This window comes from Girardinichthys multiradiatus, chromosome 3, assembly GCF_021462225.1.
Source record: "Girardinichthys multiradiatus isolate DD_20200921_A chromosome 3, DD_fGirMul_XY1, whole genome shotgun sequence".
Taxonomy (NCBI): Eukaryota; Metazoa; Chordata; class Actinopteri; order Cyprinodontiformes; family Goodeidae; genus Girardinichthys; species Girardinichthys multiradiatus.
The window spans coordinates 27,121,648-27,134,934 of record NC_061796.1 but is presented as its reverse complement, the minus strand read 5'-3'; the positions used below and the strand labels follow the sequence as shown (position 1 = coordinate 27,134,934).

Here is a 13,287-nt window from a genome sequence, read left to right as displayed (position 1 = left end):
ATATCAGTTGGTATCCCGGATCGATTATATTTTTGTGTCTGGAGGTCTTACTTGGTTCAGATAGATATCGGCCCTATGGCTCTCTTGGATCATGCACCTGCGCTCTCTAAGATCCGTTGAATGCTCATTTTCTTGGAGAATGTACACGTTCCTATTATTGGATGGAAAGTTTACAAAGCTTATCGAGGAACAGACAGACTTATTTTTAAGCCTAAACGATGAAGACAACATTGACCCCAGATCGATATGGAGATGCTCAAAGCAGGCCGTTTTTTAAATAATTTAACTTTTCCACAGATACCAGGGAGGCTGGTTGCCCTTCAGGAGTCTCCTATATCCCAACTGGAAGTGGACAAGGCCATCTAAGCACTTCAATCAGGGAAATGTCCGGGAGCGAACGGTTTTCTAGTTGAGTTTTTTAAAGTGATGGAGGGGAGAATTAGCAACCTGTTACTGAGGGTCTTCAACAAATCATTTGAGGAACTGGAACTCCCAGAATCAATATATAGGGCAAATATTACATTAATAGCCAAAAATAAAGAACTCAGAACAATGCTCTTCATACCGACCAATTAGTCTGCTGGGGGTGAACGACAAAATACTATCCAAAATATAGGCTGGTAGGTTGGAGTAGGTTTTGACATTCGTTGTGGGTTCAGATCAGAAGGGTTTTATTAAAGGACGAAACTCGTATTATAAGATGGCTCTTCAATATTATCCACTATCTGAATGTTAACCAGATTCCGGGAACAATCATTTCTATGGATGCAGAGAAAGCATTTGATAGAGTTGAGTGGGAATATATGTTTGACATAATGAAAAGATTTGGATTTGGACCAAATTATTTAGCTTGGGTCAAGCTTGTGTATAGAGCTCCAACTGCTTCAGTTTTAATGGTCTCCTGTCGGATTCCTTTAAATTAAACAGAGGCACAGCACAGGGAAGTCCTTTATCTCCTCTCCTTTTTGCTCTGGCCATTGAGCCTTTGGCAATGTCTATTAGAAAAAACCTGCATATTCAAGGAGTAACTATTGGTGCAAAGCGATACAAAATTTTACTATACGCAGACGACATCTTGTTAACATTAACAGAACCAACTAAATCACTACCAACTTTGATTGAGTGTATTGAAAGGTTTGGTCTAATATCTGGCTATAAAATTAATCTGGACAAATCAAAACTTATGCCCCTCTGTGAGAGAGGTAACACTGAGCCTTTGTATGTTAAGCCCTTCTGCTGGGGCCCAGCAGGATTTGTATACCTAATTGTTAAGATTACACAGAAAATTGATCAGCTATATGTTAAAAATATTAACTTTGATAAAAGACCTCAAAGACAGTCTAACCAGATGGATGAATCATCCAATGTCATTTCTAGGCAGAATTAACCTTATTAAGATGTCAGTACTCCCCCAAATTATACACACGTGGACAAAATTGTTGGTACCCCTTGGTTAATGAGAGAAAAACCCACAATGGTCACAGAAATAACTTGAATCTGACAAAGGCAATACTGAATAAAAATTCTATGAAAATGAGCAAATGAAAGTCAGACATTGCCTTTCAAACATGCTTCAACAGAATTATTTAAAAAAATAAACTCATGAAACAGGCCTGGACAAAAATGATGGTACCCCTGTAAATAATGTGACAAAGGGACATGTTAAATCAAGGTGTGTCCATTAATTAGCATCACAGGTGTCTACATTCTTGTAATCAGTCAGTGGGCCTATATATAGGGCTACAGATAGTCACTGTGCTGTTTGGTGACATGGTTTGTACCACACTCAACATGGACCAGAGGAAGCGAAGGAAAGAGTTGTCTCAGGAGATTAGAAAGAAAATTATAGACAAGTATGTTAAAGGTAAAAGTTATAAGACCATCTCCAAGCAGCTTCATGTTCCTGTGACTACAGTTGCACATATTATTCAGAAAATTAAGATCCATGGGACAGTAGCCAACCTCCCTGGACGTGGTTGCAGGAGGAAAATTCATGACAAAACAAAGAGATGAATAATACAAACGGTAAGAAAACAGCCCAGAAAAACTTCTAAAGAGATCAAAGGTGAAATTCAAGCTCAAGGAACATCAGTGTCAGATCGCACCATGCAACGTTGTTTGAGGCAAAGCGGACTTAACGGGAGACAACCTAGGAGAACACCATTGTTGAAAACAAATCATAAAAAAGCCAGACTGGAATTTACCAAACTACATGTTGACAAGCCACAAAGCTTCTGGGAGAATGTCCTATGGACAGATGAGACAAAAATTAAACTTTTTGGCAAGGCACATCAGCTCTATGTTTGCAGACAGAAAATGGAGCATATGAAGAAAAGAACACAGTCCCTACTGCGAAACATGGAGAAGGCTCTGTTATGTTCTGGGGCTGCTTTGCTGAATCTGGCACAGGGTGTCTTGAATCTGTGCAGGGTATAATGAAATCTCAAGACTATCAAGGGATTCTAGAGAAAAATATGCTGCCCAGTGTCAGAAAGCTTGGTCTCAGTCGCAGGTCATGGGTCTTGCAATAGGATAATGACCCAAAACACAAAGCTAAAAATACCCAAGAATGGCGAAGAGGAAAACATTGGACTATTCTGAAGGAGCCTTCTGTGAGCCCTGACCTAAATCCTATTGAGCATCTTTGGAAGGAGATGAAACATGCCGTCTGGAAAAGGCACCCTTCAAACTTGAGACGACTGGAGCAGTTGCTCATGAGGAGTGGGCCAAAATACCTGCTTAGAGGTGGAGAAGTCTCGTTGACAGTTATAGGAATCGTTTGATTGCAGTGATTGCCTCAAAGGGTTGTGCAACAACATATTAAGTTAAGGGTACCATAATTTTTGTCCAGGCCTGTTTCTTGAGTTTATTTTTTTAAATAATTCTGTTTAAGCATGTTTGAAAAGCAATGTCTGACTTTCATTTGTTCATTTTCATAGAATTTTTATTCATTATTACCTTTGTCAGATTCAAATTATTTCTCCGACCATTGTGGGTTTTTCTTTCATTAACCGAGGGGTACCAACAATTTTGTCCACGTGTGTATATATCTGTCCCATATCTATGCTGTTTGTGATATAAAAATCAGATGATATTAAAGTGATCAATAAAACTATAGTAGATTTTATCTGGGCTGGTAGGAACCCTAAAGTCAAATTAGCCATTCTACAACTGCCGAAGGAACGGGGGGGTGGGGCTTACCAAATATAGAACACTATATATTGGCAATTCAGGTCAGAATGCTCTCCTCCTGGGCCAACGGGCAGTTACAATGTCCTTGGATAAAGCTGAAGTCAGCAATATGTAAACCTTTTTACCCATTAAACTCATTAGGGAGACTTCCAAATGAATTACCATGTATGGTTAAAGACAACTTCTTGATAAAAAGTGCTGTATGGGCATGGGGGAAACTCAGAACAATGTTCAAAGGTAGCTCATTTAATATTTTATTAACAACAGATGACCCAGAACTTTCACTACAAAATGTGGGATTAAACTTTATAAGCTGGCAAAGATTGGGAGTAAATAGAATATATGACTTGTTTGATAATATTTCAAAGCTTTAAACATTTGAGTCCCTGAAATCTGAATATCACCTGTCAAATAATGATTTCTACAAATATCTTCAGATTAGATATTATGTACTAAAGAAAGTCGGCTCCCTGAATCTTTCAGAAGAATCACATTTGTTAGAAAAGTTTCTGTTGAATCAGAGAGAGCACAAACAATTTATTTCAAAATTTTATACTGAGATATATGGTTGGACAAACTTGAATGGTTAAGTAAATCCAGGTGTAATTTACTTAAATGTGAAATACAGAGTGATGTTTGGGAAAAACTGTTGCTACTGCCCTCCAGGGTCTCAACATGCAATAGATATAGATATTGCAATTTCACAAAGTGCACAATGTTTATATTTCCCCATATATTTACAGTATCAAAGTGGAGTTTCTCCAAATTGTCCTAAATGTAAGATCCATATCAGAACAAGACTCCTCATTCTATGGGAATGTAGCATCATTCAGTCTTTCTGGAGGCCAGTATATGTTAACATTGGCCAAGCAATAAGTAAAGACGTGCCTGTAGATCCACTAATATGCTTGTTTGGAAGGGTTTCAGACTCTTTGATACAACAGGAAGAAATTATTCAAACTCTTCTAATGCTGGTAAGAAAAATTCTTTTGTTAAGGTGGGTCGGACATTTCTATATGGAAGTCAACACTCCTGGACGTGTCTGTTATGATAAAACTTGGATATTATGCTGAAGGTAGGATGGATATTTTTCTGCAAAAATGGAAGAAACCATTAGAGGTCCTGGGACTGGACTCTAGGATGTGTAAGAATTATGATTATTGATTAATATTTATCAAGAATTATAATTTAAAATCATAATTTGAAAAAAATTTATTTCTAAAACAAAAATCATTACTTACGAATCGAAATCAGAGATGACCTCTGGTGTTGTAATTATGGTTCAAGGCCTTGATAATTACAATTATTAAATTCTCAGTAATAATGGATAACTATTACTAGATGTCACTCTTTAATCAACCGCTTCACCGAAGGTGAGGGAACTATGACCTTATTTTGACAGACAAATCACTCTTGCTCAAAATAAACACAAACATTTTCTCTTTATCTACGTGAATATTTATTAAATCAACAGCCCTGATACACCTCGCTATTCTGGTACAATAATCATCACCTAATCAAGCATGCAAAAGTTCTACACAAAAGGGATAAAATAACTAACTAAACAAGATAAAACAACATTGAGTGTGTATGAAAGTCAAACCAGCAGTTATGGCAAAACAAGAGAAAATAAAGTACTGAGCGAAGCATTGGGAGCGGCTTCAACCGGGCCGCGGTCATAAAACCCCCAAAGTTGGAGCTCAGTGAAACACAAAGGGTCATAAAACGTTTAGGCGGCAACCAGTGGAAAAACACGAAGAGTGAAGACAAAGGAATAGTAAGTATTACACCATGAGGTTCTAGCAGTCCAACTTTAATTTCACCTGAGTCTGCGCTCAGGTGTTCCAACACAGTGAGACGCGCACAGCTTCAAAGCGCAGCGGCTTTCAGAGTCCAACAGCAATCAAAGTTTCAATGAGACATTGCATGCACATACAACTTAGAACACATTGGACTATTGGATTAGTCGTCTGTAACCAACTCAAAGACGGCCGGCCTTCCTCCTTTGGCAAAAGGGGAAAAATATGAAGGACCGTCAGCAGTCGATTGGAACAAAAGAAAAGAGGAAAATTTCGTCTCCTTGGAAAACCTCCGTGGGTTTGGCTTGGTTACGTGTACGTCTTCGATTGTTAAAGTTTACTGGTCTTTTTATCCCAGAAAACTTTTCTTATGAGTTTTGGCCAGTGGGGAGAATTAATGAAAAGTCTGGAGTTTCTTCTCCAGAAGGATGCGTGTCTCCGTTGCGTGGTAACCGGTCTCGGTCTCCAGCTGGAAAAAGCAAAGGGGAGAGGCCTCATATTCCTTATATACAGGCCCTTCTCAAAATATTAGCATATTGTGATAAAGTTAATTATTTTCCATAATGTAATGAAAATTTAACATTCATATATTTTAGATTCATTGCACACTAACTGAAATATTTCAGGTCTTTTATTGTTTTAATACGGATGATTGTGGCATACAGCTCATGAAAACCCAAAATTCCTATCTCACAAAATTAGCATATTTCATCCGACCAATAAAAGAAAAGTGTTTTTAATACACAAAACGTCATCCTTCAAATAATCATGTACAGTTATGCACTCAATACTTGGTTGGGAATCCTTTTGCAGAAATGACTGCTTCAATGCGGCGTGGCATGGAGGCAATCAGCCTGTGGCACTGCTGAGGTCTTATGGAGGCCCAGGATGCTTCGATAGCGGCCTTTAGCTCATCCAGAGTGTTGGGTCTTGAGTCTCTCAACGTTCTCTTCACAATATCCCACAGATTCTCTATGGGGTTCAGGTCAGGAGAGTTGGCAGGCCAATTGAGCACAGTGATACCATGGTCAGTAAACCATTTACCAGTGGTTTTGGCACTGTGAGCAGGTGCCAGGTCGTGCTGAAAAATGAAATCTTCATCTCCATAAAGCTTTTCAGCAGATGGAAGCATGAAGTGCTCCAAAATCTCCTGATAGCTAGCTGCATTGACCCTGCCCTTGATAAAACACAGTGGACCAACACCAACAGCTGACACGGCACCCCAGACCATCACTGACTGTGGGTACTTGACACTGGACTTCTGGCATTTTGGCATTTCCTTCTCCCCAGTCTTCCTCCAGACTCTGGCACCTTGATTTCCGAATGACATGCAGAATTTGCTTTCATCCGAAAAAAGTACTTTGGACCACTGAGCAACAGTCCAGTGCTGCTTCTCTGTAGCCCAGGTCAGGCGCTTCTGCTGCTGTTTCTGGTTCAAAAGTGGCTTGACCTGGGGAATGCAGAACCTGTAGCCCATTTCCTGCACACGCTTGTGCACGGTGGCTCTGGATGTTTCTACTCCAGACTCAGTCCACTGCTTCCGCAGGTCCCCCAAGGTCTGGAATCGGCCCTTCTCCACAATCTTCCTCAGGGTCCGGTCACCTCTTCTCGTTGTGCAGCGTTTTCTGCCACACTTTTTCCTTCCCACAGACTTCCCACTGATGTGCCTTGATACAGCACTCTGGGAACAGCCTATTCGGTCAGAAATTTCTTTCTGTGTCTTACCCTCTTGCTTGAGGGTGTCAATAGTGGCCTTCTGGACAGCAGTCAGGTCGGCAGTCTTACCCATGATTGGGGTTTTGAGTGATGAACCAGGCTGGGAGTTTTAAAGGCCTCAGGAATCTTTTGCAGGTGTTTAGAGTTAACTCGTTGATTCAGATGATTAGGTTCATAGCTCGTTTAGAGACCCTTTTAATGATATGCTAATTTTGTGAGATAGGAATTTTGGGTTTTCATGAGCTGTATGCCAAAATCATCCATATTAAGACAATAAAAGACCTGAAATATTTCAGTTAGTGTGCAATGAATCTAAAATATATGAATGTTAAATTTTTATCATGAGATTATGGAAAATAATGAACTTTATCACAATATGCTAATATTTTGAGAAGGACCTGTATATATATAAACTTGCCTTGCCTTGCCTATGAATGGTGCTACACAAATAGACTTGTTTTGCCTTGCCTAAACATTAGGCAATAGTTATAGCTATAGAGATGTAATACTGAATTAGCAATCCGCTAATTCAGAAAAATATTTCACAGAGAGAAATGGATTATTTCACTGTATAATGCAAATTATATAGAGATGTTCCACTGATTAAAAGTACCAATATTTAAGAAACAGTTTGCTTACTAATAATATGATAATAGTATTAAAGTTCTCATGACATTATGGAAAATAATGAACTTTATCACAATATGCTAATATTTTGAGAAGGACCTGTAGTCCACTGTGACATCAGAGCTGCGACGCCCCTTCCTATCAGCTGCAGTTCCTGCTGGGAGTTGTGGTAGCAGACCATACTGGGGTATATAGTAGCAAACAAATGGTCCAACAATGTTCTCTGCATGATTGAATGGATAGATGTACCCATGCTCATCTGCTCAGTGTAGCTTTGTATACTGATGTCTAGTGCTGCTATGCATCACCATGTGACTGACCAGCTATGTATGGAGATTGTGTTATGAAAGAAAGAATAAAAGATTAAAATAAGATAAAATATATACACTCACCGGCCACTTTATTAGGTACACCTTGCTAGTACTGGGTTGGACCCCCTTCTGCCTTCAGAACTGCCTTAATCCTTCGTGGCATAGATTCAACAAGGTACTGGAAACATTCCTCAGAGTTTGGTCCATATTAACATGATAGCATCACACAGATGCTGCAGATTTGTCGGCTGCACATCCATGATGCGAATCCCCCGTTCCACCACATCCCAAAGGTGTTCTATTGGATTGAGACCTGGTGACCGTGGAGGCCATTTGAGTACAATGTACTCATTGTCATGTTCAACAAACCAGTCTGAGATGATTCTTGCTTTATGACATGGCACGTTATCCTGCTGGAAGTAACCATCAGAAGATGGGTACACTGTGGTCATAAAGGGATGGACAAGGTCAGCAACGATACTCAGGTAGGCTGTGGCGTTGACACGATGCTCAATTGGTACTAAGGGTCCCAAAGTGTACCTAGAAAATATCCCCCACACCATTACACCACCACCATCTGCCTAAACCCTTGATAGAAGGCAGGATGGATCCAATGCTTGGTTTGAACTGCAGCAGATCGTCTTGACCATGTCTACATGCCTAAATGCATTGAGTTGCTGCCATGTGATTGGCTGATAAGAAATTTGTGTTAATGAGCAGTTGGACAGGTATACCTAATAAAGTGGCCGGTGAGTGTATATACACTGCTCAAAAAAATAAAGGGAACACTTAAACAACACAATATAACTCCAAGTAAATCAAACTTCTGTGAAATCAAACTGTCCACTTAGGAAGCAACACTGATTGACAATCAATTTCACATGCTGTTGTGCAAATGGAATAGACAAGAGGGGGAAATCGTTGGTGATTAGCAAGACACACTCAATAAAGGAGTGGTTCTGCAGGTGGCGACCACAGACCACTTCTCAGTACCTATGCTTTCTGGCTAATGTTTTGAATGTTGGTGGTGCTTTCACACTCGTGGTAGCATGAGACGGACTCTACAACCCACACAAGTGGCTCAGGTAGTGCAGCTCTTCCAGGAAGGCACATCAATGCGAGCTGTGGCAAGAAGGTTTGCTGTGTCTGTCAGCGTAGTGTCCAGAGCCTGGAGGCACTACCAGGAGACAGGCCAGTACACCAGGAGACGTGGAGGAGGCTGTAGGAGGGCAACAACCCAGCAGCAGGACCGCTACCTCCGCCTTTGTGCAAGGAGGAACAGGAGGAGCACTGCCAGAGCCCTGCAAAATGACCTCCAGCAGGCCACAAATGTGCATGTGTCTGCACAAACGGTTAGAAACCGACTCCATGAGGATGGTATGAGGGCCCAACGTCCACAAATAGGGGTTGTGCTCACAGCCCAACACCATGCAGGATGCTTGGCATTTGCCAGAGAACACCAGGATTGGCTAATTTGCCACTGGCGCCCTGTGCTCTTCATAGATGAAAGCAGGTTCACACTGAGCACATGTGACAGACGTGACAGAGTCTGGAGACACCGTGGAGAGTGATCTGCTGCCTGCAACATCCTTCAGCATGACCGGTTTGGCAGTGGGTCAGTAATGGTGTGGGGTGGCATTTCTTTGGAGGGCCGCATGGCCCTGGGTTCCTCCTAAAGCAGGACAATGCTAGACCTCATGTGGCTGGAGTGTGTCAGGAGTTCTTGCTAGATGAAGACATTGAAGCTATGGACTGGCCCGCCCGTTCCCCAGACCTGAATCCGATTGAGCACATCTGGCAACATCATGTCTCGCTCCATCCACCAACGTCACGTTGCACCACAGACTGTTCAGGAGTTGGCGGATGCTTTAGTCCAGGTCTGGGAGGAGATCCCTCAAGAGACCATCCGCCGTCTCATCAGGAGCATGCCCAGGGGTTGTAGGGAGGTCATACAGACACGTGGAGGCCACACACAATACTGAGCCTCATTTTAACTTGTTTTAAGGACATTACATCAATGTTGGATTAGCCGGTAGTGTGTTTTTAGACTTTAATATTGTGTGTGACTCCAAATCCAGGCCTCCATTGCTTAATAAATATGATTTCTATTGATGATTTTTGTGTGATTTTGTTGTCAGCACATTCAACTTTGTACAGAACAAAGTATTCAATGAGAATATTTCATTCATTCAGATCTAGGATATGTTATTTGAGTGTTCCCTTTATTTGGTTGAGCAGTGTACAAATATTGCACAAGTCTAGTTTATATTTACCTGATGCTAGCTTTAGAGTCTGTCCTCCTCGGTTGTGTAACAGTATTATTCTCAAAAAAATAAAAAAGACGGATGCTTTAACTGTTGAACTACATGATTTTGTGAAGATTACTTACTACTTACTGTCTTTGTAACCTGCTCTCTTCTGGTATGTCCGCTCACTGACGCCTTGACCTGCAAGGCGATCAGAATCTGTCGCTTCACTCTGCACTAACCAATAGCGACACCTTAGGGACACCTAGGATGTTCTAGTTGTCAGCACTCAAAACTCTTTGTGCTTCTTCAAAAGGTTTGCATATATAAAAATACATGCAAAGTGGCTTTTTATTTTTGTCAGGTTTTATGATTTATATTTAATCTTTTAACTTTAGCTTTTATTATTTTGATCTTAGTGATATAATATTTCTTCTTATTATTTTTATTATTATTATATATACCTATATACAGGGGTTGGACAATGAAACTGAAACACCTGGTTTTAGACCACAATAATTTACTAGTATGGTGTAGGGCCTCCTTTTGCGGCCAATACAGCGTCAATTCGTCTTCGGAATGACATATACAAGTCCTGCACAGTGGTCAGAGGGATTTTAAGCCATTCTTCTTGCAGGATGGTGGCCAGGTCACTACGTGATACTGGTGGAGGAAAACGTTTCCTGACTCGCTCCACCAAAACACCCCAAAGTGGCTCAATAATATTTAGATCTGGTGACTGTGCAGGCCATGGGAAATGTTCAACTTCACTTTCATGTTCATCAAACCAATCTTTCACCAGTCTTGCTGTGTGTATTGGTGCATTGTCATCCTGATACACGGCACCACCTTCAGGATACAATGTTTGAACCATTGGATGCACATGGTCCTCAAGAATGGTTCGGTAGTCCTTGGCAGTGACGTGCCCATCCAGCACAAGTATTGGGCCAAGGGAATGCCATGATATGGCAGCCCAAACCATCACTGATCCACCCCCATGCTTCACTCTGGGCATGCAACAGTCTGGGTGGTACGCTTCTTTGGGGCTTCTCCACACCGTAACTCTCCCGGATGTGGGGAAAACAATAAAGGTGGACTCATCAGAGAACAATACAGGTTTCACATTGCCCACAGCCCAAGATTTGCATCTTTTTAATATTTCTAAATTTCTTCTATCAAGACGTCCGGTGCTATTCAGAAAACATCTGGGGCTTCCGCCCTGGAAGCCCAGATCTAACTACGTGCCTGGGTCCAATTCATATTCAGGTTTTTAGAACTCAGTTTGGTCCAAATTCCTGAGACTGTAAGTCAATGACTGTGTCCTCAGCCAGAGGCTTCTTCAGATCTGCTGTAGCACAGACAACTACAGGAGATCCTTCCTGTCAACATCAATCACTATCGATAATGACTTTTTAAGGAAACTTTGATATTATATAATGATAAAATTTCCCTATGGAAAATATGAGCTGAAATGTGTTGCAGGTGAAGTTACCTTAAAATCTAGAATTCACATGTATTCAGAAACCATGCATGCTCACAGTATACATATGGATGTTCTGTACTTAACTATGCATGCTGATGAAGCATTGCAGGTAAGATTTACTATAAAAGTCTGTTGCTATGGAATTGCCTTGTTTGTTCCTGGTACCATGTATTTAATTTTGTAGGTTGTCTTTGTTTTGTGTGTGTGTCTGTCTACAGGAGCTCCTTCTGTCAGGGATGCCAGAGATTGATGTGGAGGATTGGTGCACAAACACTGAGTACACCAGTGGCTATGACCCTGAGGATCCTGTGATTCAGGTGGGCCTGTTGTATCACCTGACTTTGACTGAATTAATTAGGTTTCTAGTAAAGCTACGTTTACTATAAAGACAGATTGTTACCCCGCAACATGCATGCATGCTACAGGGACATGTCAGTACTAGTGAATTCTGTTAATGTAAATTAAAGTGATGTTCCCTGCCCTTCTTGTTTAGCAAACAGCTAATCTGTTTCCATATTCTGCAGTGGTTTTGGGAGGTGGTGAGGAGCCTCACCCAGGAAGAACATATTTTACTGCTTCAGTTTGTCACTGGAAGGTTAGTCTGCTAAAGTTCAGAATGATTATTACAGAAATATGTGGCTTTTGGTCAAAAATAACATGTAAATGATCTTTATCAGTTCCAGGGTTCCTCATGGTGGCTTTGCGTACCTGATGGGTGGCAGCGGTTTGCAGAAATTCACTATTGCTGCAGTGCCATACACATCCAACCTGCTACCTACTTCCAGCACCTGGTAGTTACATTTTCTTTAGTCTCCCTCTTTCTTTTATCTTAGTTCTATTAAATTTTATTCAGTTTTGATGATTAAAAATTATTCTACAATCTTTTTAAGTTTTATTGGATTAGGCTTTGCATTTCTTGATCTTCTGGGTGTTTGGTTTGCCTCCTGGTCAGCAGTTACAAGTCTTTGCCTTCAACCTTTCACCCAGCCCTATCTAACACCTTTCCTGACCTGTGTTACTTTCTGTTCACTGAGCAGACCCTTCTCATCTTTTAAATGGACTTTAAATTACCCACATAAATATTTATAGTATCATTTTGTTAAATGAAAGCTGTTTTTTAGAGGATCTGGGGGTCCTGTCAGCTGGTAGCTCAGGGTAGGAGTAGGTGAGGAAAAGCAGGGTCTGAAATTATGAAATATGTTAGGGAAAAGTAAAATGACATGTTTTTGGTAACTTAATAAAATGCAGAGTAAATATTAGAATATTTGGAAAAAGCTTTTCAGCATTTTATTTTTGATGCAATACAGCTATCAATAGCTGCTTTGTAAAAGGGCAAAACACTAACCAGGTCTGGCAAAGTGAAACAAACTAAGCGTGTCCAGATGGAGGATAGGTAACACAATACGAGCATTAAAAACAAGTAATTCATAGCTTAATCCCTTTTTTGTAGTAGGAGAGGGGCTTCTAATACAACTGAGAGCAGAGATTGAGAGATTTTCACGCCTGTTAAGTACAACAAAATCTGTTTAACAAAGTACTGCTATATTAATAAAAATGTTTACAAGTTTAAAGTTATACATTTTTTACTTGTTCTACATAAGTCCTATTTTATTATAGAGATTCCCAACCCACACAAACATGTTTTAGCCTGTTTTTGAGTTTTATTTAAATTCTGCTCAATAGGCCCTGATTTTCAAAATGTTTGTATGTACAAAACTACATGCAAGCTGGTTGTGTGCGCAAAGCTAATCTACAAACCAGGTGCAAACTGAATTGCATGTGCAAAATGAGCCAAACAGCAGGCGCAAACGTTTTTGCATGTTTGCCTTCATGAATATGCAAACACATAATGACCCAAACGCACAAATTTATGGGAGGGGGATACGCAAACGTAATCCCTTGCCACCCGCAAT

The 13,287-nt window shown here is 40.6% G+C and overlaps 1 protein-coding gene across 1 annotated transcript in view; it reads left to right on the top strand.

The window, feature by feature from the left end:
- Nucleotides 1–13,287, top strand: part of hace1 (HECT domain and ankyrin repeat containing E3 ubiquitin protein ligase 1) — a 93,114-nt gene that overhangs the window by 71,245 nt on the left and 8,582 nt on the right. The window contains exons 21-23 of the mRNA XM_047361806.1: nt 11,593–11,691; nt 11,899–11,969; nt 12,052–12,165. Of these exons, the coding sequence (XP_047217762.1) occupies nt 11,593–11,691; nt 11,899–11,969; nt 12,052–12,165 (284 nt within the window). The remainder of the gene's footprint in view (nt 1–11,592; nt 11,692–11,898; nt 11,970–12,051; nt 12,166–13,287) is intronic.